The 27,276-nt window shown below is 44.3% G+C and overlaps 1 protein-coding gene across 1 annotated transcript in view; it reads left to right on the top strand.

Moving 5' to 3' along the window:
- Positions 1-4,318: 4,318 nt before the first annotated feature.
- The window catches only part of E2F5 (E2F transcription factor 5), a 47,306-nt gene continuing 24,348 nt past the window's right edge, over positions 4,319-27,276 (top strand). Inside the window, exons 1-3 of the mRNA XM_068237579.1 lie at positions 4,319-4,565; positions 23,195-23,304; positions 24,370-24,531. Of these exons, the coding sequence (XP_068093680.1) occupies positions 4,452-4,565; positions 23,195-23,304; positions 24,370-24,531 (386 nt within the window). The 5' untranslated portion in view covers positions 4,319-4,451. The remainder of the gene's footprint in view (positions 4,566-23,194; positions 23,305-24,369; positions 24,532-27,276) is intronic.

The following is a 27,276-nucleotide window of genomic DNA, read 5'->3' on the forward strand; positions in this document are numbered from 1 at the left end:
TGTTCACTCCCATTCACTTTCATTAAAATTGTGGAAAAATCGCCGCAATTTTGCGATCATGTATGTGAAAATGGTGGCGATTTTTCCACAATTTTTACAGCGATTTTAATGAAAGTGAATGGGAGTGATTTTAAAAATGCTAATAAAAACGCTCAGAAAAGCGCTTCTAGTGTGAATGGGCCCTCAATCCTAACCTACAAAGCTCTCCACAATCTCTCTACCCTGTACATCTCCTCACTATTTTCCAGATACCAGCCCAATCGTAATCAATCTCAGATCTGCACATGACCTGCTGTTGTCCTCCGTTAGAATTCCCTCCTCGCATTCATGTATACAAGATTTTGCATGTGCTTCACACCTCCTCTGGAATGCCCTCCCACAACACATCCGTCACTCTCCAACCTTTCTTACCTTTAAACGCCCTCTCAAAACTCACTTGTTCCGACAAGCATATGCTCTTACCTTAAAGTGAACCTCCAGACTAAAAATCTACTCAGCAGAACTGAAAAGGCTTGGTGTTTCTTTAAAGAGGAGCTGTTAGGTATAAGGTCTCAGAGAAAATAAACACATATATCAGTAGCTAAACATTGGCTGTACTTACATTACATATGCATTTCACTGTCCACGTTTGGATTTCACAGAATCTTTATATAGTATTTGCAGAGAATGATGCTCCTGACAGCTCATGGCAGGTTCCATGTTTGTCTGTCTCCTATGAAGCCAAATGTGTCGTCATGTCCTGCCTGCTTCCTGATGAGTAGACTCACACAAAAGATCGGTAATGAATAACACTACTGAGCAATGAATATTAATTAGCCATGTGGCTAGGAACAATAGCGGACTCCTGCAGTGTACTCTGCCGGGAGTTTTTTCAGTGCTGTGGGCTGCTGCTTTTGTAACATGAGCCCTGTAACTTCTCACTAGCAGCCGAGGGGAGGGCCCCAGAATGCTTTGCAGTATGGTATGCGGCTCTCGGCTTCTTAAGAGCTTGGGTCTAACAGCTTTGCTGATAAGCACACATCAAAAGTAAGAGAGATTTTTAACCTCAGTATTGCCTTTTTGGCTTCCTTCTAAACTGTTTAACACAGGAGAATAGAGGTTTAAATTAGCTTTTGCAGCCTGACAGTTACTCTTTAACAGTTTCACAGCATGAGAACTTTGTTTTTCTTACCAAAGCATCATTTTTAGCTGCATTTTTAGCTAAGCTCCACCCATCAAAAAAAAGCCCGGGCTTTTTTCCCCTGATGCTGTGCAGAGCATGATGGGATTTCCTATGTTGTTATTCACGTTGCCTAGCAACTGGGAGAGGTGCTCAGGACACAGGACAGTTGGAACTGTGTGTTATGCTCCCTGTCACCTCCTTTCAACCAAAAAGATGGCTGCCATCATGAAATCAAACATTTGCCTGTTCTTTTAAAACAGTGTGGGTAAGAGATTATATTACCTATCTATTTTAATTAACATAACTAATGTAACTTAATGACAGTGGGCTCTATTTACTAAGAGGCAAAAACACCGCAAAATTTTACCGCTAAATTTCCGCCAGCGGTAAACGCCGCATTTTTTCCACATTCACTAATATTTTCCGCATGTTTTCCGCATGCGGGAAAAAAGATGCGAAAACAGCCATTAAACGTGCGGAAAACATGCAGTAAAAAGGTCGCATGAAGAAGTGTTTAAAAAAAAAATGTCAAAGTCCAGCAAGCACGATGCGGAATACATCACCTACTACTTGTAGGTGATAAAAAATTGGTAAATAATGATGAAAAGATGCGCCTGAACAGTTTTGAGAATTGATTTTTTTATTGCGGAAAATATCGACTTTTGCGGAAATTTTCCCGCATGAATCCCGCACTTTTACCGCACTTTTTCCACATGCGCAAAAACCGATTTTTTTTTTACCGCACTTTTTCTGTTTTTTTCCGCATGCGGAAAAAACGTGCGGAACATTTTGAGGATGTGAACTTGACGGTGTTTTGGTCGCAAACTTCCCGCATGTACTTTACCGCATGCGGGAAGTCTTTAAGCATAGAGCCCATTATGTTTGTTTAGGCTGGAGTTCCTCTTTAAGCCAATTCCACTTTGTCCTGAAGCCAAGTCGTACTCCTACTAGATATCCTAATGCCTGGTACACACCATGCAATTTCTCATCAGATAGATAGGTCGATAATTTCTGACAGATCCGATCGGATTTCCGATCATTTTTTCCCTGATCACTTATATCATGCCCCCCAACCGTCCCGTTTTCGTCGGGACTGTCACAGGTTGGGGGGCCCCTCCCGCTCTCCCGCTGCCACCCCCCGAAGTCCCGGTCTAGTCAGCCTCAGAGGTGACTGAAAAAAAAAACGATGCTCCAGCCGCGCAATGCGGGGAGTGGGGCTGCATCATTCCTCCCTCCCTCCTGCTCACTGAAGCTGCCTGCTGTGTGCCCCCCCGGGATGCACAGTTTCCGCAGCAGTGGTCACATACCTGTCCATACGCTTGTACGGGAGCCGGCTTCATTCTACTTCCTGTTTCCTATGACGTCATAGGAAATAGGAACTAGAAGAGAAGAGCCGGTGCTCCGGCTCCCGTACAAGCGTATGGACAGGTATGTGACCACCGCTGAGGAAACTGTGCATCCCGGGGGGGGGGGGGGGGGGGCACACAGCAGGCAGCTTCAGTGAGCAGGAGGGAGGAATGATGCAGCCCCACTCCCCGCATTGCGTGGCTGGAGCATCGGTTTTTTTGTTGTTTGCCTCCTCTCTGCCCAGGCACCCTCCTCCCCACCATACCCACGTGCTCCCCCACACCCACAGGCACCCACATACTCCCCCACACCCACAGGCACCCACATGCTCCCCCACACCCACAGGCACCCACATGCTCACCCACACCCACATGCTCCCCCACACCCACGGACACCCACATGCTCCCCCACAGGCACCCACATGCTCCCCCACACCCACATGCTCCCCCACACCCACAGGCACCCACATGCTCCCCCACACCCACATGCTCCCCCACACCCACGGGCACCCACATGCTCCCCCACGGGCACTCACATGCTCCCCCACACCCATGGGCACCCACATGCTCCCCCACACCCACGGGCACCCACATGCTCCCCCACACCCCTTTCAGGAGTCATAATAATAATATGAATTAAAAAAAAAAATGGCGGGCGTGTCTAGGGGGTATTGGGGGCGTGGTTAGGGGGGGTGGCCTAAATGTCCCGTTTTCTGTGCTTACAATGTTGGGAGGTATGCTTATATACAAAACAATCAGAAAAACGATCGGAAATCAGATTGGGCCTGTCGGAAATTATCTATTTGACTCATCTATCTGACGGGAAATTGCGTGGTGTGTACCAGGCTTTAAACACACTGCCTCTATGTATGTTTATTGTATACTAACTCACCTTTTGTTTCCCCTCTATTCCTTTAGATTGTAAACTTGCAAGGTCAGGGCTCACTCCCCCTTTGCGTCTTGGAATTCATTATACATTTTATTCATCATGTTTCCTTTGTCACTGTAATTACCAATTCTGTATTGTTTCACTAATTGTGTATTTTGTATATTGATGTATTCCATTTGTCTGTATTATTATTTAACTCATGTTAGTTTCTTACTTTTTACAGCATCATGGAATATGTTAAATAATCCTGTCAACTCCCCCTTCCTCAAAAAATGTCCATGAGCTGCTAACTCACTGCACCCCCACCCCATTCCATGTCGCCCTGCTTTGTAATAATGTTTGCTTTGTGACATGTGAGCTGCTATCCTATATGACAGCAGAGTTGTTTGCAGGGGACATACATAGCAGTCATTAGTAAATGGCCTAATAGTATCTAACTTAGGTGCTTCCTTAACGTGGGCGTGTGCAGGCGACAGTCACCTGGGAGAAGGAGGGGGGCTCCCTCTCCCAGGTGACTGTCTCCCGCACACGCCCCCATTACTACTCCCAGCCACGTGCAGCTTGTTGTTCTCCAAGTCACCAATACTTCCCAGCTTCCTCATTTACTCCCTCCTGCCCGTTGGTGTAGAGGCTATGACATCATTGCAGCCAGCGCACGCAGCCTATTGTAAGGGAAGCCATGTTTGAAAAGGGCAAATAATTAGCATTAAAAACCTGAGAAGTTGGGACACTGTTATTATCAACGCTGAGTGACTGGCGTGTGTATACGACTAGTATGACAATAACGAATATGGAGGGAAGTCTGTATTCTCCTCCTTACACCCCGCTGCCAGTAACCATCATGGCCGCCGCAGCTTCTCGTCCATTGCATATGTCGTCTACCAGCGGCGCCCCTGCCTTTAGGTTTCTGTCTCCTAGGAAACGGTGCGATAAGACGTCACTTCCGGTGTGGTTGACTCTCTCGTGGTGCTCCGCGTGCTCTTGCTGGTTTCCCGGTCTCGGTCGCTGCAGAGGGGGGCGGGCTGGCTGAAAAGCCCGCCCCGGGATTACGGGCATGGCGGAACCAGCGGGCGCCTCTAGCAGGCATGAGAAGAGCCTGGGGCTGCTCACCAGCAAATTCGTGTCCCTCCTGCAGGAGGCAAAGGATGGGGTGCTGGACCTGAAAGTGGTGAGTAGCACGTGACACCGCTGTCACCCGAGTGCACTGCCCCCTGGTGGCGTCCGGTTACTGCGGGTCAGGTGACACCCTGCTGGGCCATGTCCGTGCGCCGCTGCAGCCCGGTCCGCGTCTCTGTCTGGACACGCTGCCTGCTCTACGGATAGACATGTACAGTCTGGCGAATTGTCACTATTTCCCTTCTGTTCCAGTTATTATTCAGGAGAGGAAGAATCCAATATTACATGATACAATGATGACTAGGGGCTAACTACTTAGCTAAAAGTTGGGCTGTTCTTAGTTTGAGAATAAGTGAAGAAATTGTGATTTTTTTAGCTAAAACTATACACGTGCTAATTTTTTTTTTTATTTTTTTTTTTTGCTTGATAGAGTTGTTAGTGATTGTCTTAAAGGACAGGTCCGAGCTAATTAAAAAAATAAATAATAATCTACTTAGATGGGCTTCCTTCAGCCCCTGGCACTGGCAGCCTTCCTTCCCTTGCCACAGCTCCAATTTCAGCCGGTGGCCTGAAGTGCACTTCGGTGCTGATGCTGACCTCGCCAGGTCGGGATCCACTGTCACTCGCTGTCGCAGTGACGTGATCTTGAGTGTTCGGTGCAAAACACTGAAGACCACGTCACTGCGACCATGAGCAGCTCTCACAAAGGCGCAGTGGATCCCGACCTGGGCCACTGGCTGGAAGTGGAGCTGTGGTGAAGGCACAGAACCACTGCCAGGGGCTGGAGGAAGCCTGGGTAAGTAGATACTTTTTTAATTAGCTCGGACCTCTCCTTTAAAATTTACTAGAGATCATGACATGCAAAGAATCGATACTTACCCGAGGTTTCTTCCAGCCCCATAAACATGTGCGAGTCCCTTGCCGTCCTCCCGCGGTCTTCTGTCCAGCAGCAATCAGCCCCAGTAACTGGCTCAGTTGGGTCCACTCTGGGAGTTCTGCGCATGCGCGGACCTCCCATGCATGCGCAGAAGACCGCGACTGAAGCGATTACCGGGGCTGATCGTGGCAGACTGTGGGAGGATGGCAAGCGACTCGCAAATGTTTATGTGGCTGGAGGAAGCCCCGGGTAAGTATCGATTCTTTGAATGCCATGATCTCTGGTTTACTTCTAAAGCGGGATTGTCATCATAAAAATCAAATTTCAACAGCAACTGGTATGATTGTATTAGGTGATAAAGATGCTAATACTGCATTCAAAACTTTTTTCTGTTATGGTTTGAATTTATCACGTATATTACGAGCACTGGCCCTTTAATTGCCATTGTCAAACAGTTGCATGCTGGGGGGGGGGGTGTCTTGTTCTCTGTAATATATTGCTCATCTTTCCTTTATTCCCCCCTCCTTCTAATTACATAAGACATTGCACTTCCTAGTATAGACCTCAGTGAGAGTTTCTGAAGACTCTGGGAGGAGGACATGTAATGAATACACAATTAGCAAGAGGAGAAAGAATGAGGGAGGAAATGTCAAAGTCAAAGGTAACCAAGATGGAAGCGGTCTAGAATAGGATTCTCTGCTTTTCCTTCATAAAATTCACAGGCACCATAACATGGACAGTGCAATACATCTGGTATGTAAGTACAACTAGTATTTATGTGATAAATCAATCCAAACCATAACAGCAGAAACAAGTTTTGAATGCAGTATTAGCATCTTTATCACTTAAAGAGAATCTGAAGCGAGTATAAAACTCGCTTCTTCTCTTATATTCAGCAGGGGCATGTGCGCCCCTGCTAAACCGGCGCCGCACATGGGGGTCCCTTACCCCCCAAATCCCCTTCGTCCTCGCCGGGGATCTCTTCCGCATTGAGGCAGTGCTAACCGCTGCAGCCCTGCCTCACGCGCGTCTGTCAGCACGTATCTCCGCCTCTCCCCCGCCCCTCTCAGTCTACCTTCACTGAGAGGGGTGGGGGAGAGGCGGCGATGCGCCGCTGATAGACGCGCTGGGAGGCAGGGCTGCAGCCGTTAGCCCTGCCTCTAGGAGCAGCAAAATCTACGACCAAGTTGGTCGTACATTTTGCAAGTGGGGAATTGGGGGGTAAGGGACCCCCGTTGTGCGGCGGGATAGCGGCGTTTTAGCAGGAGCACACATGCCCCTGCTGAATAGAAGAGTGGCATATGTGCCGTGGGATCGAGGCGTTTTAACAGGGGCAAACATGCCTCACATACATAAAAGGTAAAAAGCCATTTTTAAACTTGCTTCAGTGTTTCTTTAATACACTTAGACCAGTTGCTGTTGAAATTTAAATTTTATGGTGACAGTCCCGCTTTAAGAGGCTTCCCCCGTCCGCCTCAGCAGAGGCGATGCATCGCTTGGACTCCCAAAATCCACCTGTGCAGTAGAGCAGACCTGATTTTGCTTGGTTATTTCCGCTGGAGCCATTACTAGTGTGCCTGCGTACAGCGCAAATTATGTTATTGTTTTGGGTTTTTGGCTGCCATCACTGGATCGGGCTGTCGGAGGGAGATCGGGAAGCTGCATTAGGATCCAGAGACTTCCCACTCCAGAGGTAAGTATCTGATTTCTTTATTTGTAGAAGTTACACATTTACTTTGTTACATACTTACAGTTAGTAATTGCCACCGTATGGCCTGAGCCCTAGGGCCTCAGTTCTGTGTATGAGCTCATACAGATGTGTCCCTTGGCTACAGCCAAGCAACATGTACTGTTGCTATGGGGAAGGTTAGAGGGGTGACTGTGTGGCGCCTGATGGAAAGCCTTCTGGCTAATGGGGCAAGGAAAGAAGCAATGCGCTTGGATGGTGCTGTTGTTTAAAGATCTGGTGTGCAGGGGGACCCCTGTACACATGCTGAATTCTTGGCCTACATATCCTCAAACAGATGTCTGTCTAGTGTATTTACCAGGCTTTAGTAGAATGCTGAGTTGGTAAAGAAGCATTGGTATTTTTTTTTTTTTTACTATAATATCAGTTTGGAGTCAGGCAGGGAACACACTTGACTGTTTTCGTGCATGTTTTCTGCACAGAAAAACTGAGAACTCATGTTAATCAGTGGGCTAGTTTACACTTAGGGCCCGTTCAGACTGCACGCGTTTCCAGCCGCATTTTGGAAACGTGTGCAGGAGGCCGACACGCACGACATCAGACAGTGCATAGAGTGCACTGTCTGATGTACACACTGCATGCGTTCTGGACCTGTGCGGTCCGGGAACGCATGCTGCACGCAGATTTTGCAAAAACGCGCGGCTGTCCCATTCACTTTTCAGTGATGGGATCAGCCACGCAACGCATACAAACGCGGATGGCGTGCGTTCGCATGCGTTGCGTTCCGCATGCGTGGCCGTCCGCGTTTGTAATGGGAACGGCCCCTAACTGTGTTGTTCGCACGCAGAAAAAAACGGACATTCTGCATGATGACTCTGCACATTTTGTCAGTTTTCTCTATCAATTACATCAGCTACTGTAAAAAAACACGCACGTTTTCCTGCATGGAAACACACTTGGTGTGCAGAAAAAGTATGCAAAAAAACGCGCGGAAAACTTAAAGTCAATTGTGTTCCCTGCCTCAGAGTATTGGCGCAGCAGGAAAGTAGTCATTCTTAAAGCGGACCCAAACCAAACATTTTTTTTAATTAAAAATATTTAGTTGCACCGCTCTGACACATGCAAAGATAAATAAACACTCCTTCAAGCCTATGAGCATTTCAGTGCATGCTTTTCAGCCTTCTCTTTTAATAACTAGGGTTATACTGGGGGCAGCCATTAGCAATTCCTCCATTGCCGGACACCACCTACTTCACCAGTTTGCCGGATTTTGTCCGGCAATTTGAAAGGAAGAGAGGGGTTTCTCCAATAAATGTAAAATATTTTATATTTGTCATCATGCAACTGAAAAAAGGCTGCTATTTATTATTATAATTTAGAAAATAGATTTTATTTCTGAAATCTTGTATTTTTAATTTGGGTCCACTTTAAAGGACATCCGAGGTGAAAATAAACTGATTAGAAAAACAATTGTATTCCATAAAAATGACTTATTTAGATATTGCAGTTTTATTTTATTCTTAAATCTAGTTTTTAAGTTCTTAGTTTCATGGTCTCTGCTCAATGACCCCTTCATTGAAGTATGCCAGAGTTCAAATCTATTAATTATTGACCCTTTTTATCTCTTTCCTGCTCCAGGAAGCCATTTACTGACAGGAAAGTATTTTATGGCTGTAATTACTTATCAGTGAGGGTTATGCTATAGTCCAGTGATGGCTAACCTTGGCACTCCAGCTGTAAAACTACAAATCCCATCATGCCTCTGCCTCCCCGAGCTATGCTTAGAGCTGTCAGAGTATTGCAATGCCTCATGGGACTTGTAGTTCCACCACAGCTGGAGTGCCAAGGTTAGCCATCACTGCTATAGTCTGACCCGGATGGAAACTGTCACTAGCATACCCAATGATTAACTCTTTTAGGCAGAGAAAGAAAAAAAGGAACACAGCCTAGTTATTTTTGTGCTTGGCACTGTGCATACACGTGTCTATCTCATCATGTCACATGTCACCTCTGATGTCCTTTAAAGCGGGATTGTCACCATAAAAATCAATTTTCAACAGCAACTGGTCTGAGTCGATTAACTAATGTTCATGTTAATCTTGCATAAAAACACTTTCAAAAAGTAGTTTGTTTTTGTGGAGTGCAGTAATTACATAAATGAGGTCACTGGCCTTTTATCGCCATCGGCTAGTTGCATGCTGGGTTGCCATTCGGAACTTACTCTTCCTTTAGTTCCCCCTCCTTCAAAAAAACTCCTCCTCCCTCGCTCTCCCGTTCCTCCCCACCGACATATTTATTTATATGTGTTGTTGTTTTTGGAGATAGTATAGTTGGCAGTTCCTCTTTAAAGTAGACCTGAACTCTTGCACAGGACTGAAGGAAACATAGAGAAATGCACCTTGCATGTGTTTAGAGTGTTTAGCCTGTCTTAATTCCTCCTCATCTGTGACTAATCACAAGTTGTAATTTGATCCATCAGCTGACTGCCACGACAGAGAGGCTAATTTGAAAGGCACAGTATGTTAACAATATTTCTGCTTCCTTGAAAGCAGGAAGTAGAAACTGCTGATTTATTGCAGGATTTGTTTCAGCCGTAACAAATGTTTTTCTTTAAAGGTTATTAAGCTATTGCTTATCTTTCAGAGCAAAGAGGAAGCTCTGAGTTCAGGTCTGCTTTACAAAAAAAAAAAAATCTACAATAGCTCCTTCCACATCCCTTTTTCAGGTTTGTTGATGAAAGCAGGTGTCCTGTCTGGCACACCAGGAAGACCAAAGTTTACAATGTGTTTGTGGCAGATTACTAGTGGTGCAATCAGGCTGCCTGTGTGTGTTTGTTTGCTTAGGTGGAAGGCCGTTAGTGAGTATTGCGTTCTCAGTCTCTCCCAGTAGTGGTGTTGACATTCTGCATTTTGCCATGCTAGCAGTTTGATTAATCTGGACTTTGATGTATACCTATAAGCCAAGTCTTGCATGACATAATTTTCCTACATTTTTCAAAAGACTGTAAATTTTTTGTTTGCGGCAGCAAGGTGGAGTCCTGCTTTGTTCAGGTGTTCAGCCTGACTATAGAATAAAAAAGTAGTGCTTATGAAGTGAGATCTGACCACTACTAGACAAGTATTCAAAGGGTTCAAAAAATCTTCACTTTATTGCTAAATATGAATAAGATAAAATGTATATAAATGGATGTCAGGCAAAAATACACAGAATACATGAACCTCCCACCCACCTAAAATAAAACCCAAAACCTAGGGGCGAGGACCCTTTAACTGGATTGGGATACTAGCGTGTATGGGAGTGCCTGCTACGCAGGATACCATGAGCAGTCCAACTCCTCAACAGCGGATGTGCACACCACAAGTCAAATCACATAAATCTTCTTTGCAAACAGTTCCATGTATGGTCCAAGCATGGAGTGAGTCCCACTCGCAGACTCATAACAGTAGTAAGCGTGTCAGGTTAAGGCAAAGAAGAAAGCCAGCAGTTTTGTTCAGCCTGACTATATTGGCCACAAAACAATTAAGTGTCCATACACTTATCAATTTCTACCAGGATGGATTTGATTTAAATCAAACTCACAATTCACAATTTAAATCACTAGTCGGTAAAGAGGCCATAACCTACAAAGGGTTACGAGGCAAGGCTGCCATTTACCCCCATTCCTCTTGCCTTAGCCATTGAGCCGTTGGCGGTCATGATACGGGCTACAGAGGCTATTCGCGGGCTACAAATTGGGAACCTCACAGAAAAAATTGCCTTTTACGTGGATGATCTTCTCTTCTTGGGAAATGCTAAAGCCCAATCTACACAATATGATTCTTCATACGATTCGATTACGATTCTATTTACGATCCGATTAAATCCGACATGTCCGATCAGGATTTGATTCAATTCCGTTTGCCATTGCAAAACAATGGCAAATTGCATCGAATCCTGATCGGACATGTCGGATTTAATTGGATCGTAAATAGAATCGTAATCGAATCGTATAAAGAATCGTATCATGTAGATTGGGCTTAAAGATTCACTGACAACTTTGCTTTCTGTTAAGGTAGCCATACACTGGTCGATTTGCCATCAGATTCGACCAACAGATAGATCCCTCTCTGATCGAATGGCTACCTTTATGCAAACAGATTGTGAACCGATTTCAGCCTGAAACCGTTAATAATCTGTGATGGTGGTGCTGCCGCCAATCTTCCCCCCCCCCCCCCCCCCTCCCGAAACCCCCTCCCCTCCCGAAACCCCCTCCCCCCGGCATACATTACCTGCTCCGCCGGCGCGACTGCCCCCGGTCACTGCTGCTCCGTCTCCGCTCTGGTCTGGTTTCCGGTATGCTTCACTTCCTCCTGTCCGGTAGGAAGTTTAAACAGTAGAGCGCCCTCTACTGTTTAAACTTCCTACTGGGCAGGAGGAAGTGAAGCATGCCGTACCCAGAAAGCGGAGACGGAGCAGCGGTGACCGGGGGCAGTCGCGCCGGCGGAGCAGGTAATGTATGCGGGCTCTATTGCGTTGGTCGTCGGGCACTCAAACGCCGCTAGCGACGCGCTCCCTACCCGCGGGCGATCGATGGTAATTTTCCTCACGGAGCGATCGACTGGATCGGACGGGATAGATCGAAATTTAGCATGTAGCGGGAACGATGTGACAGCAGATTCGATCCCAGTGATCGAATCTGCTAAATCTGCTGTCGATCGGCGGGGAATCGGCCTAGTGTATGGCCAGCTTTATAGATAAGAGTTGCATTGGATCTAATGGTGCAATAATGCATTTAGATCGATTTTCAACAGATTTCCAATAGATTTAATTCTGAAATTTATTGGAAATCTGTTCCTAGTGTGTGGCACACATCAGATTCCTGTCAGATGCGACTTAACATGCATCTGACAGAAATCTATCTGATGGTCGAATCTATAAGTGTATGGCCACCTTAAGGCTTGATTTAAGGCCCCATTCACACTTACAAAAGGCAAAACGCTAGCGATTTTGCTAGCGTTTTGCTCTGGCGATTAATTCCTAAAATCGCCATTCACACTTGGGGCGATTTTTCACGGTTAGCGTTTCTGTAGCACTAAACGCGATTGCTGGAAAATCGTCTAAAATGGTGCAGGATACACATTTTTTTTGAGCGATTTGCGTTAATCGCTATTAATCACTATTAATCTGTCAACTTGAGAAAGGCCACTTCAGTCCGAAATAGCGGGCTGTCGCTGCCCTGTCAATTTTGAATGCAATAAAGATCTAAAGAGCTTATAAATACAACCTTTTTGCGTTAATAACAGGAGATAAACGCAAATCGCCCAAGTGAGAACAGTCCCATAGGTTTCTATTGCACTAGCGCTTGAGCGGTTTCCTGAAATTGCTGGCAAAACGCTCAGGTGTGAATGGGGCCTAAATCATAGTTTAGACTCATTCTTGCTGCTATAACTTTAATATGCAAGTAGATGAAGGTTTTTAGAAAAACAACTTTTCATATCCCCAGTACTGCTTGTCTGCTTGCTCCTCCCTCCTCACACTAGTTTCACTTTCTTCTTGAGCAGATCTATTCCATTCCAAACAATCAGAAAAATGTTGTCTATTCTATTCTCTGAACTTCTTGAAACTTGCCACTGAAGGGGTTGATTCTGTATTCATAGGTTTGTAGAACAATAGGATTAAGGTCTTTTCTCAACTCTGTTGTTCATGTTCTAACATTTTGCTGTGAAGAAGAGGCATGTGATCTGTGCTGAGTCAAATTCAGTTTTGAGAACTGCAAAAGTAAACCAAGCATCTGTGATATCTTGTAGGCAGATACACTGCCCAATTATCTTACAAAAACCTCTGGAAGGGCTGTTGCACACCAAGAACTGTTCTAAGTTTTTGAAAACGCTTGCGATTCGAATACAACTTGGCTAATGTATTTCAGTGGGAAGGTGCACACCAGAGCTTCCCCCCCCCCAAACGCAACATCGTGTCCTGCAGCATTTTTGCGAATTTTCGAGGCGATTCTGCCTCAATGTTAAGTATAGGAAAGTGGAAAACCGCTCTGAAAAGCGCTAGATCAGTTATTTTCCAAGTGTTTTTGTTACAGAAGCTGTTCAGTTACAGCTCTACGGTAACAAAAAATAACAAACACTACACCAAAACGCGGTGTGATTAGAAAATCGCCTTGCACATGCCTAGAAGCACTCTGAATTATTTTTTTTTTTAATCATTGATTTTTATCCACCCTGATTTCTACCAATGAGATCTAGCAGATTAGATAACCCATCATAAGTTTTAAAAAATTAAATTGATGACTGGACTGTGAAAGGTAAAAGGAGCTGAGGTGACCATACATCTAGCTACATCTGACATTATGCTTTTTGCTGCTGCATAACCGCTCAGCATACGGTGTAAGTAAGTGCTGACTTGCATGGAGGTACAGATGTTAGCATTACCCGTGACGGGACAAGAAATTGCATTGTGTGTTACCTGCATAAAACATTGGGGCTTGAAAGTGAGTGCCCATGGCACTTTAGAAAGTGCCAATTAGAAACCTCCCCATTAGAAAGGTTTGTAATGCAGTATGCCGTGGGGGAGTGCCATTGCTTACAGGAGCAGGGGCTATTCGTATGGGATTTGCCATCACTGTCTGCAGTTTAAAGATTTGGTCTTTGGAGGATTTTTCAAGCCATTTGATACTTGCCTTTAGATACTATTTACTAACCTGAGGAAGTAGGTTGACTCCTGTGAAACGTCTTTTCTGTTATTACAAATAAACTACCCTTTTTATTTACCCTAAACTGTGTCATCCTCCATTAAGTTCTTACCTTTTTAAACTGTTTTTAAGTGCTTCATACTTTTTTGGGGGCGCATCCCTCCCAAAATGCTGTGAGATGCATGCTGGGAGCTGTTGTATGTAAATGTGGGCAGATGTACAGACTACAGCTCCTGGGATGCAATTTGGCTGGGAGCATGCTCCACAGGCAGAATCCTTGAACTGCAGATGGTGATGGCGAATCCCATAAGAGCGGGGCCTACAGGAGCAGCTCACCATTGGTAACCAATGGTGCTCCACAACAGCATACTGTGATATGTATATGTATATGTGTGTGTGTGTGTGTGTGGTGGTTACTCAGCCAAACCAATGGCTGCTCACACATCCTTAGAGAAAAACAATTGCAGGGCAAAGATTTCTGTGCTCCTGTTTCCCCAGTCAGACTGAAAACCTGAAAATAGACATTAGATTTTTTTTCTTTTTTTATAAATGTAGATTGACACACTAAGTTCTAAAGTAAAGTTTCCACACTGAAGTTATGACTGAGGCGTATGCTGTAGGTACAGTATTAGTAATGTATGTGGTGAGCAGGCTTTGTCATGCTTAGCACAGTCAGCCCACACAGCAGTTACAGTCATTCTAATAGCGAGGCATTGCAATACTTTGCAAATTTATTGTGGCCTCTATTTTTGTCTCGTGATGCCTGTGAAGGAGGCTTTTTTCCTGAACGAAGGTACAAAAAATGGCAATGTGTTGTCACACTGGAAATAAGGGAGCAGCTGTTCTGTATGATAAAGTATTGCTTTTAAAGCAGAACTCTGGGCAGAAAAGTAAAAGCTGTAGAGAGCAGTCTTTACGTTTGCATAACTAACTGCAGTGCGTGTTGTCATCAGTGTTTCTGATGACATATTAACCCCCTCTGTCTCTGCATGCTGCTATGTATTCGGAGGGATGTAGTCAGTTTCTATTATGGGATATGAATGGCTGAGGATGGCACTGCAGCTATTTAGGAGGGCATTAAGGTAGCCATACACTGGTCGATTTGCCATCAGATTCGACCAACAGATAGATCCCTCTCTGATCGAATCTGATCAGAGAGGGATCGTATGGCTGCCTTTACTGCAAACAGATTGTGAATCGATTTCAGCCTGAAACCGTTCACAATCTGTGGTGGTGGTGGTGGTGGTGGTGATGCCGCCGCTCCCCCGCATACATTACCTGCTCCGCTGGCGCGACTCCCCTGGTCTCTGCTGTCTTCTTCTCTGCTCTGGTCTGGTCTCCGGGTCCGGCATGCTTCACTTCTTCATGTCTGGGGGAAGTTTAAACAGTAGAGCGCCCTCTACTGTTTAAACTTCCTGCCGGGACAGGAAGAAGTGAAGCATGCCGGAGACCAGAGTGGAGAAGAAGACAGCGGAGACCTGGGGAGTTGCGCCGGCGGAGCAGGTAATGTACTGCGTCGGTCGTTGGGCACTCGAACGCCGCTAGCGACGCGCTCCCTACCCGCGGGCGATCGACGGTAATTTCCTGCACAGAGCGATCTATGGGATCGATCTATTTCGGGACGAAATAGATCGAAATTTTGCGTGAACGATATGACAGCGGATTCGATACCAGTGATCGAATCTGCTGTCGATCGGCGGGGAATTGGCCTAGTGTATGGCCAGCTTAAACCTTTTTAGTTAGTTATTATTCAGGATTAAGTGGGCAAAATCTCAAATTGGCATGTTGTACGTAATATATACATATGCTAATCCTGGCAGTCCAGCTACAAGTGTTAGGGCTCTTTTCCAATATTCGCGATTGCATTTCAGACTGATTTCCACAAATGCAATTGAGCTACTATACTCCGTATAGGAGCTCAATCTCCTCCTCCAAAACGCAGCAGGATGACTGTGCTCGGGACAAAATCACAACGCAATTGGATCGCACTAATGGAAATGGCCGCTGCACAGAGGCAGCCTCCAGGGTGAGTTAACAGCCCCTGCCGTGGTGCGCATGTGCGGAGTTTCAGGTTCTGAACGAGGCTTCGAATATAGGCCGAATGTCCCTCCACTAATAGGGACTTTTTACCTCAGGAAGCAGAAGCTGGTTAATGGTTTTTAGGATGATACTTGGCATGACTCCTTTAAAATGTCTGAGCACTGCTTGCATTAAAGATGTTGTCACTATACTGTAGTGCAGATCTTGGCTTATGTGGATGCCGGCAATGGCATGTTGTAACAGAATGTACAATGGCCTATCAATCTAGTTTATCTAGTTAATTTTACTGAGAGATGAATAATACATTAATATGGCTAAGGGCCCTTTCCACTACTGCGGAATACGCAGCTTTCCCCACATCCGTGTCAGAGGGAAGCGCTGCCTATTCCGTCAATTGCATGCTGGTGTGATTCCGGGCGGCATGCTGCAGTTTTCCACAGCACACATCCGAATTCCCACAGCGTGCATTCAGCTGCAGCTTCACAGCAGCACGTGTGCCACGCCCAAATCGGAAACTGATGCAGCACCCAGTGGCAAAAGGCCCTTACTGTATTTTTATTATTGCACAGGACAGAAAGAAAAACGAGAAATGCACCCTATATGTATTTGGAGAGTTTAGGCTGTCTGGTTCCTCCTCATCTGTGACTAATCGTAAAATGTAATTTGATGTCTCCCTGTGTCAGCTGACTGCCACGGCAGAGCAGCTAATTTGTAAACACAGGATGTTAACAATATGTCTGCTTCCATGAAAGCAAAAAATACACACTGCAGATTTATTGCAGGATTTGTCTAACCAAGAAATGTTTTTCTTTAACCACTTGCCGACCGCCCACTACCTATGGGCGTCGGCAAAGTGGCACCCCCAGGATCTCGTAACGCCGATCGGCGGCGGTACCTGGGGGAGTGAGTAGTCGGGGATCGCGCACATAGATGCGCGCACATCCGCCAGCATTAGGCTCCGCCTACCCGTGACATCAACCCGACGGCCAATTAGCAGCCCCGGCGGGTTGTTAACCCCCGATCTGCCCCATACAAAGTGTATAATACTTTGTTAAGCTAACAAAGTTTATTATACAGGCTGCCTCCTGCCCTGGTGGTCCCAGTGATCGAAGGGACCACCAGGGCAGATCACTGGGACCACCAGGGCAGGAGACAACCCTTCTAGTAAACACAGAAGCACACTGATACTGCCCCCTGATCGCCCACAGCACCCCTCAGACCCCCCCCCCCCAATCACTCCCTCAAACCACTGTTCTCATCCAATCACCCCCCCTTATCACTCATCAGTCACTATCTGTCAACGCTATATTTTATATTAGGTCCTAAACTGCCCCCTGGGGGCTCCCGATCACCCCCCCCCCCCACACACCCTCAGATCCTCCCCAGACTCCTCCCCCCCCCCGTGTACTGTATACATCTATTCTCCCCTGTAATCACCCACTGATCACCTGTCAATCGCCCCCTTGTCACCACCTGTCACTGCCACCCATCAGATCAGACCCTAATCTGCCTCTTGCGGGCACCTGATCACCCACCCACACCCTCAGATCGCCCTCAGACCCGCCCTCAGAACACCTCTCGTGCATTGTTTACATCTGTTCTCCCCTCTAATCACCCACTGATCAGCCATCAATCACCACCTGTCACTGCTACCCATCAGATCAGACCCTAATCTGCCCCTTGCAGGCACCCAATTACCCATCCACACCCTCAGATTGCCCTCAGACCCCCCCCCACCTCCCCCCGATCGCCTCGCCAGTGCATTGCTTGCATCCATTCTCCCCTCTAATCACACCCTGATCACCTATTAATCACCCCGTCACCACCTGTCACTGCTGCCCATCAGATCAGACCCTAATCTGCCCTTGCGGCACCCAAACATCTGCCCACGCCCTCAGATCGCCCTCAGACACCCCCCCCCCCGATCACCTCCCCAGTGCATTGCTTGCATCTATTCCCCCTTTAATCACACCCTGAGACACCCATCAATTACCTCCTGTCACCCTCTAGCACACCTACCCATCAGATCAGGCCCTAATTTGCCCTGTGTGGGCTCCTGGTCACTCGGCCAAACCCTCAGATCCCCTTCTGATCACTTCCCCAGTGCATTGATTGCATCTATTCTCCCCTCTAACCACCCCCTGAGACACCCATCAATCACCTCCTGTCACCCCCTAGCACGCCTATCCATCAGATCAGTCCCTAATCTGCCCCCTGCGGGCTTCTGATCGCCCGGCCAAACCCTCACCCACCCCACCGCAGTGACAGAAATTTTTTTTTTCTGATCACTGCTGGTCTCTACGACTTAATTGTGGCTGAGACCAACCATTATGCTACACAATACGCAACCACCAATCCAAGAAGCTACCATGCCCAGGCTTTTCGGTGGAAACCATTTGAAGTTTCCGACTGTAACATTTTTTTTGGGTCCTTCTCCTTAACATGGGTCTGATCAAAAAGAATGTATTGCGGTCTTATTGGTCTACGCACCCAATAAATCACATGCCCATGTTCTCTGCTGCCATGTCCAGGTCACGATTTGAGAACATCCTGTGCTTCCTGCACTTCAGTGCCAATACAACCTATCATCTAAGAGGCCACCCTGCTTATGACCGGTTCCACAAAACTCGGCCCCTCATAGACCACCTGTCCTCAAAATTTGCAGATGCTTATACCCCTGGACAGTCATTTTGGGGCATTTGGTTTCCAGACTACTCCTCACGGTTTTGGGCCCCTACACCCCAAAACACATTATACTACTCCTGAGTACGGCGATACCACATGTGACACTTTTTTGCAGCCTAGGTGCGCTAAGGGGCACAACGTCCTATGAGTACCTTTAGGATTTTACAGGTCATTCTGAGGCATTTGGTTTCTAGACTACTCCTCACGGTTTAGGGCCCCTAAAATGCCAGGGCAGTATAGGTACCCCACAAGTGATCCCATTTTAGAAAGAAGACACCCCAAGATATTCCGTCAGGTGTATGGTGAGTTCATAGATTTTATTTTTTTGTCACAAGTTAGTGGAAAATGACACTTTTGTGGAAAAATAAAAAATAAAAATCAATTTCCGCTAACTTGTCACAAAAAATAAATTCTTCTATGAACTCACCATTCTCCTAACGGAATACCTTGGGGTGTCTTCTTTCTAAAATGGGGTCACTTGTGGGGTTCCTATACTGCCCTGGCATTTTAAGGGCCCTAAACCATGAGTAGTCTAGAAACCAAATGCCTTTAAAAGGACCTGTAAAATCTTAAAGGTACTCATAGGACTTTGGGCCCCTTAGCAAACCTAGGCTGCAAAAAAATGTCATGTGGTATCGCCGTACCAGGGCTGTGGAGTCGGTCCAAAAATCCTCCGACTCCTCAGTTTAGGATTCCACCGACTCCGACTCCACGACTCCGACTCCTCTAATTTGCATATTACAATTTTGTTGATTAAAAGTATGTAACATGAAATTTGTCTCTTAACTGCCAACGCTTAGGAATTTTACAAGACAACTGAAGTGAGAAGGATATGTAGACTACTATATTTATTCCCTTTAGACTAAAACTAGTCCTTGGTAAGAGTACTTGTAAAAGGTACAAACCGGAACAAAGAACATCGATCAGGCCCTAGGCAATGTAAGTGTGGGTACATGTAAGAATGATGTGCAGGTACTCTGCAGGGGAATGAGGAGATTGTAAACAGACAACACCTCTGTGTTCAATGTGCACAACATTCTCAGTGGATTCCCTGCAGCTCTGTGGGTAGTGCATATGTAGAGTATAGTACTACTGTGTAGCAAAGTAAACCTGAGACAGATGAAATTAAAGTTTTATACATACCTGGGGCTTCCTCCAGCCGCCTTCAGGATAATCAGTCCCTCGTTGTCCTCCTCCACCACCTGGATCTTCTGCTATGAGTCCAGGTACTTGAGCCAGTCAGGCGTAGTGCGCATGCACACACTCCGCCGCCAGGAGCATACTACACCTGTGCAGCACTATTGCGCAGGTGCAGAATGTTCCTGGCTGTGGAAGCGGCATGTGGCCGGACAGCGCTGACTGGCTGAATTACCAGGACTCATAGCAGAAGATCCGGGTGGTGGAAGACAGTGAGGGACTGATTAGCCTGAAGAAGGCTGGAGGAAGCCCCAGGTATGTATAAAACTTTTCTTTTCATCCGTCTCAGTTTCCCTTTAATTTGTAGTCACCAAACCAAATTTTAATAACATATCAAATTATTTGATTTCATCAGCAAAGGGAGTGCATACATTTGCATAAATCAGCATCAATGCAGAATTATTTCCATCTCATTGACCATCTCTATTAGTGACATGGCTACACATCAGGCTTTATACTTACAGCATAGATGTTGTTTAGTATATATGAGATTCCGGTGTACACATCATATATACAGTCACAATCAGATATGTATATCTGACCTTTAAAATACGGGGACTGCTTTATTGAAGCAGCACAAGTAACTAATTTTGATTGGTTTATTTCATTTTTGTGGACTGAGCACAGCTATTACTGTATATATAGTGTATATATACATTATTTTTAATGACTTTTATCTGAGAAATAGAACATTTTATCATATTTTCTATTTTAATTACAGTTACAAATTCATTAGGAGTCGGAGTCGGTGCATTTTTTTCCGACTCCGACTCCAGGCACCAAAAATTGCACGACTCCGACTCCACGACTCCGACTCCACAGCCCTGACGTACTCAGTAGTATAATGTGTTTTGGGGTGTATTTTTACACATACCCATGCTGGGTGGGAGAAATATCTCTGTAAATGGACAATTGTGTGTAGTAAAAAAAAAAAAAAAAAAAAAAAATTTACAGAGATTTTTTCCACCCAGCATGGGTATGTGTAAAAATACACCCCAAAAGACATTATACTATTTCTCCTGAGTACAGCGATACCACATGTGACACTTTTTTGCAGCTTAAGTGCGCTAAGAGGCCCAAAGTCCTATGAGCACCTTTAGGCTTTACAGGGGTGCTTACAATTTAGCACCCCCCAAAATGCCAGGGCAGTGAACACACCCCACAAATGACCCCATTTTGAAAAGTAGACACCCCAAAGTATTCAGAGAGGGGCATAGTGAGTCCGTGGCAGATTCTTTTTTTTTTTTTTTTTTTTTTTTTTTTTTCCGTGTCATTTTCCGCTAACTTGTGACAAAAAATAAAATCTTCTATGAACTCACCATGCCTCTTAGTGAATACTTTGGGATGTCTTCTTTCCAAAATGGGGTCATTTGGGGGTATTTATACTATCCTGGAATTTTAGCACCTCATGAAACATGACAGGTGCTCAGAAAAGTGCTTCAAAATGGGAAAATTCACTTTTTGCACCATAGTTTGTAAACGCTATAACTTTTACCCAAACTAATAAATATACACTTATTGGATTTTTTTTTTTTATCAAAGACATGTAGCACAATAAATTTAGACAAAAATGTATATAGAAATGTTACTTTATTTGAAAAATGTCAGCACAGAAAGTTAAAACATTTTTTTGATAAAATTCATGTATTTTTTGATGAATGTAATAAAAAGTAAAAATCACAGCAGCAATCAAATAGTACCAAAAGAAAGCTGTATTAGTGACAAGAAAAGGAGGTAAAATTCATTTAGGTGGTAGGTTGTATGCCCGAGCAATAAACCGTTAAAGCTGCAGTGTGGTCTGAATGGAAAAAGTGTCTGGTCCTTAGGCTAGAAACCCACTAGGAGAGCTTTTCTGAGCGCTTTGTGATTTGAAAAGCTCTAGCCAATGTAATGCTATGGGTGTGATCCCACTTGAGTGATGTGATTTTATAAAAATCCCTCATAGCATTGCATTGCCAAGAGCTTTTTCAAATCACTCACGCTTACAAAGCGCTCCCAGTGGGTTTCTGGCCTAAAGAGGTTTTAAGACTGCAGTCCTTAAGTGGTTAAAGATGTATCCTGATCTGTATCTTTTAGAGCAAGGATGAAGTTCGGAGTTCAGGTCCGCTTTAATTCCCCCTTCTTTTCATTGACCAGCCCTCAGATAAAAGTAAAGATGTCCCAAACACCTGTAACAGTCACAGGTGAAGTCTCAGCTGATGTGAATAACTTGTAGTGCACAAATGGTTATTATTATTATTATTATTATTATTTAGTATTTATATAGCGCCAACATATTACGCAGCGCTGTACAGTGTATATATATATATATATATATATATATATATATATATATATATATATATATATATATATATATATATATATATATATATATATATATATATATATATCTTGTCACTAACTGTCCCTCAAAGGAGCTCACAATCTAATCCCTACCATTGCCATATGTCTATATTATGTAGTGTAAGTACTGTAGTCTAGGGCCAATTTTTAGGGGCAGCCAATCAATGGTTAAATAGAAAGTCTGCCTGGGAGAAGCTGTTATTACTGTTTGCACAGCAGGGGTGTGATAAAAGCTTGTGCAAGTCCATTTGAACTCACTCCATGGTAGTGTTTTGAATATCATAATTGCTTTCAGCAATATTTCAAAGCATATTGTTAGCAAGGGAGAAACTGTATTAAAGGATTACTTGGAAGTGCAATAACTGATATAACTAGGTGGATGTTTTTATTAAGTTTTCCTTTGAGATCTCCAGGCACAGTTGTTGACTAGAGTGGTGGAAGCACTTTGCTTTTACACTCTGGATGGCTGGAGCTCATTTCATTAGTTTGGCTGCCTAATAGACAAATATTAATTTAACCATTCTAAGTACCTGACCCAGCATCACTATATTAGTCATCTCTTTATTATTTTTTAAGCACTTCACTACTGAGGGGTTTTTACCCTTCAGTACCAGAGCAATTTTCACCTCCCAGCACTCCTCCCATTCATTCACCAATAACTTTATAGCTACTCATTACAATGAAATCTGGTTTGTTTGTTTGTTTTTTTCGCCACCAATAAGGCTTTGTTTGGGTGGTACATTTTGCTAAGAATTATTTTATGTGAAGCGAGCGTGGGGAGGAGGGGAAGGGTGAAGGATGAGTGGGGAGTGTAAAGTCGCTGTGGGTGGAGGGAACGGTAAAAGTGAGGGGAGGCAGATGTGTAGGAAATGACTGTGCCAGTTAGATAGGGAAACCCAGGCAGTACCCCCCTCTTTTTCACCACCTGTCACACCAAATATACCTTGTGCTGGTGGGTTATACAGCAGCCCCAGTGCAGTGCAGAGGCATTTTTTTTCCAAAACTGATGAGGGTGGTGATTGGGTAGGGCAGGTGATGCCATGACTTCATTATGAAATGACACTGCCTGTATAACAACCCCTAACTGGTTTTATGTGAACTTAGTTGTCTATACATGGGTCCACCTTTTTGAACTCTTTTGTTATTCTGCATTTTCTTTCCTCTTGTCAGGCCGCTGATACTCTGGCTGTGAGACAGAAGCGAAGGATTTACGACATCACCAATGTGCTGGAGGGGATTGGCTTAATTGAGAAGAAGTCCAAAAACAGCATCCAGTGGAAGTAAGAAAGAGCTTACCAGTCAAACCATTGGTTTGGACTCAAGTGCCTTGTCCGATTTCAACAAAATGTTGTATACAGATCCCTTACAACCTGGGAAGTCTGAAACTCCCTCCCCTCACACACCTGGGCGGAACCACAAATAGCCTATCAGACTTTTACACCTATGAGAAAATGTAAAAGGCTGCCATTCTCACAGTAATAAAGCCAGAGTCCCCAAACTTGGCACTGTTCGTGTCCAATGTTAAAAATTCAGGGAAGGTGAACGGAGCATAAAACAACCAATCAAATTTCAGCCATTTATTTTAAAATGGTAAAATCTAAACTGCAGCCATTCTTAGACTGTTAATCGCAGGGTTCTCAATCTTGGCACACTGTCAATGGGATTCTTACACTGTTCATGGCAGAGGGCTCCAACCTGCTGCTAAAATCATGGGTATTGTTACATATAAAATGTACATTTGCATCAGAGTAAAATGCACACTATTTTTTTTTATTTTTTTATACCTGTCGCCAACTCCAACAGTAGGCAGTAAAAATCTGACAAGTTTTGGAGTAGTACATCCCCTCATGGGGGATTCTCATGGATTTCTTTATTGTTAAAGCACTTACTGGATGGCAGCTGCTCAGTCCATCTGCCATAATAGTGTACGAACGACTGCAAAAGCTGTCAAATCTATCAGATTTTTACTACTTACTGCAAGTGACAGCAACATGGGTGAAAAGTAATTTATAGGGGGTTTTACTCTGGGAGAAATGTAGGTGGTGTGTATGTTTACATGTATGTTTACATTTATTTATTTTGAAAAATCCTGCATATGATCATGTGTGTAAACATGCCCCTCCTCTTCCTCTGGATAGGTCTACCCTCAAATCCAATGATAGTGGTAGCATCCTGGCCCTGCTCACCCTCTATTGATGGGCATTTTAAGTTGTGGTTAGGTACTAACCTGCTCATATATGGCTACATTAGATTTTATCACCATTTTTTTGTTTGGTTGAAACCAATTTCATATTCTGGCTGTCATATCTTTATACTCCAATAATTACAACCTTCTAATCATTTAGGGGCGTTGGTGCCGGCTGTAACACAAAGGAAATTCTAGAGAGACTGCGGAATCTCAAAACAGAAATTGGTGATTTAGAGCTGAAGGAGAAAGAACTGGACCAGCAAAAAGTGTGGCTGCAACAGAGCATCAATAACGTCATTGATGATTCCGAGAATAGGATATATCCTTTTGAACATCTTTGTGCTCAAACATTCTACAATTAATTATAAAGACAGAACATAAAGTGATTTTATGATCACTGCTATGTGAGTGTAGTTGGTGTAGAACTGTTTCTCGTAATAGGGCACATTAAAACATAACCCCAGCATACCTGTACCTAAACAGAAGCCACTCCACACAGGTTCCTAAGTGTGTCAGTCTGATTACAATGCCTTATATATTAAGGTGGAGAGAAATGGCAGCTCATCCAAAACAAGGCTACATCTGAATGACTTAGTGAACCAGAGACGAAGCACCCTCATGTATTTTACCATATATATCAATGGGAACATGACAGTAAACACCTACTCTGCTCTTTGTTTCATTCTTCACTGCTCAGTCTGCCTGCTATCAGCTCTGATAAGATTCCCTGACTGAGCATTCAGTATAGCTTTGCTCAGAATGATTATAGCTGAGTCAGTCTTGTGTGATGTCTTTTCAAGCCCAAGTCTGCCCCTTGTGGCTTTGCTTTCCTGCTATGTATTCTCGTAGCAGGAAACAGAGCCGCAAGGGGCAGACTTGGGCTTGAAAAGGCATCACAGAAGACTGACTCGGCTATATTAATTCCTGAGCAAAGCTAGACTGAATGGTCAGTCGGGGATTCTTATCAGAGCTGATAGCAGGCAGACTGAGCAGTGAAGAATGAAACAAAGAGCAGGGTAGGTGTTTACTGTCATGTTCCCATTGATACAGTATATATGGTAAAATACATGAGTGCTTCGTCTCTGGTTCTCTTAAACAGCAAGAAGGTGTGCAGAGCCTCTTAAAGCTATAAATGCACCCAATTGCATCGGAAACAGGTTGATCTATTTGGCTGCAGTAGTGTCTGAATAACACCAGAAACAAGCATGCAGCTAATCTTGTCAGATCTGACAATAATGTCAGAAACATCTGATGTGCTGCATGCTCGTTCAGGGTCTGTGGCTAAAAGTATTTGAGGCAGATGATCAGCAGGATAGCCAGGCAACTAGTATTGCTTAAAAGCATATAAATATGGCATCCTCCATATCCCTCTCCTATCAGTTGTCCTTTACGTAGCAGAAGGCCAGCTTCACACTTCACAGATGAAAAAGTGATCCATGGAAACGGTATCAGTTTTTCACCTGTTCCGTTAGCGGTTGGTCAATGCGCCGCATTTGTTGCTCTGTGATTACAGCAGCTGGCCCAAACTTGCTGTCCACTCAGCAGAATGGCCAAACCCATCTGTTCTAATAGAGCAATGTGAACGGATCCTATTGACTAACTTAGGATCCGGTCCACTACATGGATCAGCTTTTTGCACCAATGTGAACTGGGCCTTACCCTCCCTGATAGGGAATTACAGCCATAAACCTCCTGCCTGGCAGAGAACAGCTTTTGCGTACAGGAGAGAAATAAAAATGGTTAATAGTTCAGATATTTTAGCTTCTGGCAGATTGAAAGATTGCATAAATTGTGAGACAATATTACATTAACCAGTTCACCCCCAAGGGTTTTTACCCTAACGGACCAGAGCAATTTTCACCTGTCAGTGCTCCTCCCTTTTATTCCTTAATAACTTTATTACAACTTTTTACAAGAAAATGATCTATACCTCGTTTTTTTCGCCACCAATTAAGCTTTCTGTGGGTAGTACATTTTGCTAAGAATTTTTTTTTTTTTAATATATTTTTATTAATTCCATAGTAACACAACCAAAAATACTTCACAAACGAGAAAAACAGGATCCACATTGAAGACATTTACATTTTGTAAGGTTATAATCTTTATCTTCATACATATGTGGGGATAACATTATAGGTTGTGAGCTATGGTCTTTTCAAATTTTCCTTCCCAAAACTAAAACATTTATCCTCCCTCCCCCCTGAAAGTTTCATCCCACTATTCTACTTCCCTCCCCTATCCCCCCCCCCCTCTCCCCCCCCCCCCCCCCCTTATCTCTGCATGCTTTATTCTACACTCTTTAGCCAGTTAGTGTTTGTTCAGAAGAGTCAATGGGCTCAACAGTCTAAACAACTTCCAACTGGCCCAGAGTACCATGTAGCTGCTCTTTAAGATACCATTTAGTATATGTAAAATTTCCCATTAATGCTATTCGCTCTACTTCAGGGAGCTGGGTTGATATGAATTTCTTCCAGGTTTTCATAAAGGCTTTTGTTCTCTTATCTTTGGCCTGCAACATATTCATTTTATCTAATGTGAACAATCTGTGTAATTCTTGTTTAACCATGCCCACCGTAGGGGAGTCCTGCTCTAGCCACTTCTTAAAGACTACTCTTCTAGCTGTTATGAGTAGCAGATGGAATAAATGTGATGGTCTCAAAGAAGTATCCTCAGTTTCACTGGGAGTATAATTGAAGAGGCATAGGAACTGTTCTTTTGGTATTTTTTTGGCACAGAGCCTATTAGCATAAGCCAGTGTCTGATCCCAGAACCGAGTAATGTAAGGACATGACCAAATACAGTGTAATAGGTCTGCCTCTCCAAGACCGCATTTAGGGCAGAGTGGTTTGTAGTGTGCAGGGGGTTGTTTGTATTTGATGTTAAACGCATATTTTGCCTTATGCATTAGGAGTAGATGGGAGGTTCTCCAGACTTCACTAATGATACATTTTTGCACTGAGCTCCATCCTGATATGATTTTATCAGGTGCGGAGTGGTCTTGGAAGGTAATACTCCATGATTTGTAAAGTTGGTTCTTTGTTTTTACAGTCCAAAGTGAATGGAG

Source organism: Hyperolius riggenbachi, chromosome 5 (genome assembly GCF_040937935.1).
Source record: "Hyperolius riggenbachi isolate aHypRig1 chromosome 5, aHypRig1.pri, whole genome shotgun sequence".
Taxonomy (NCBI): domain Eukaryota; kingdom Metazoa; phylum Chordata; class Amphibia; order Anura; family Hyperoliidae; genus Hyperolius; species Hyperolius riggenbachi.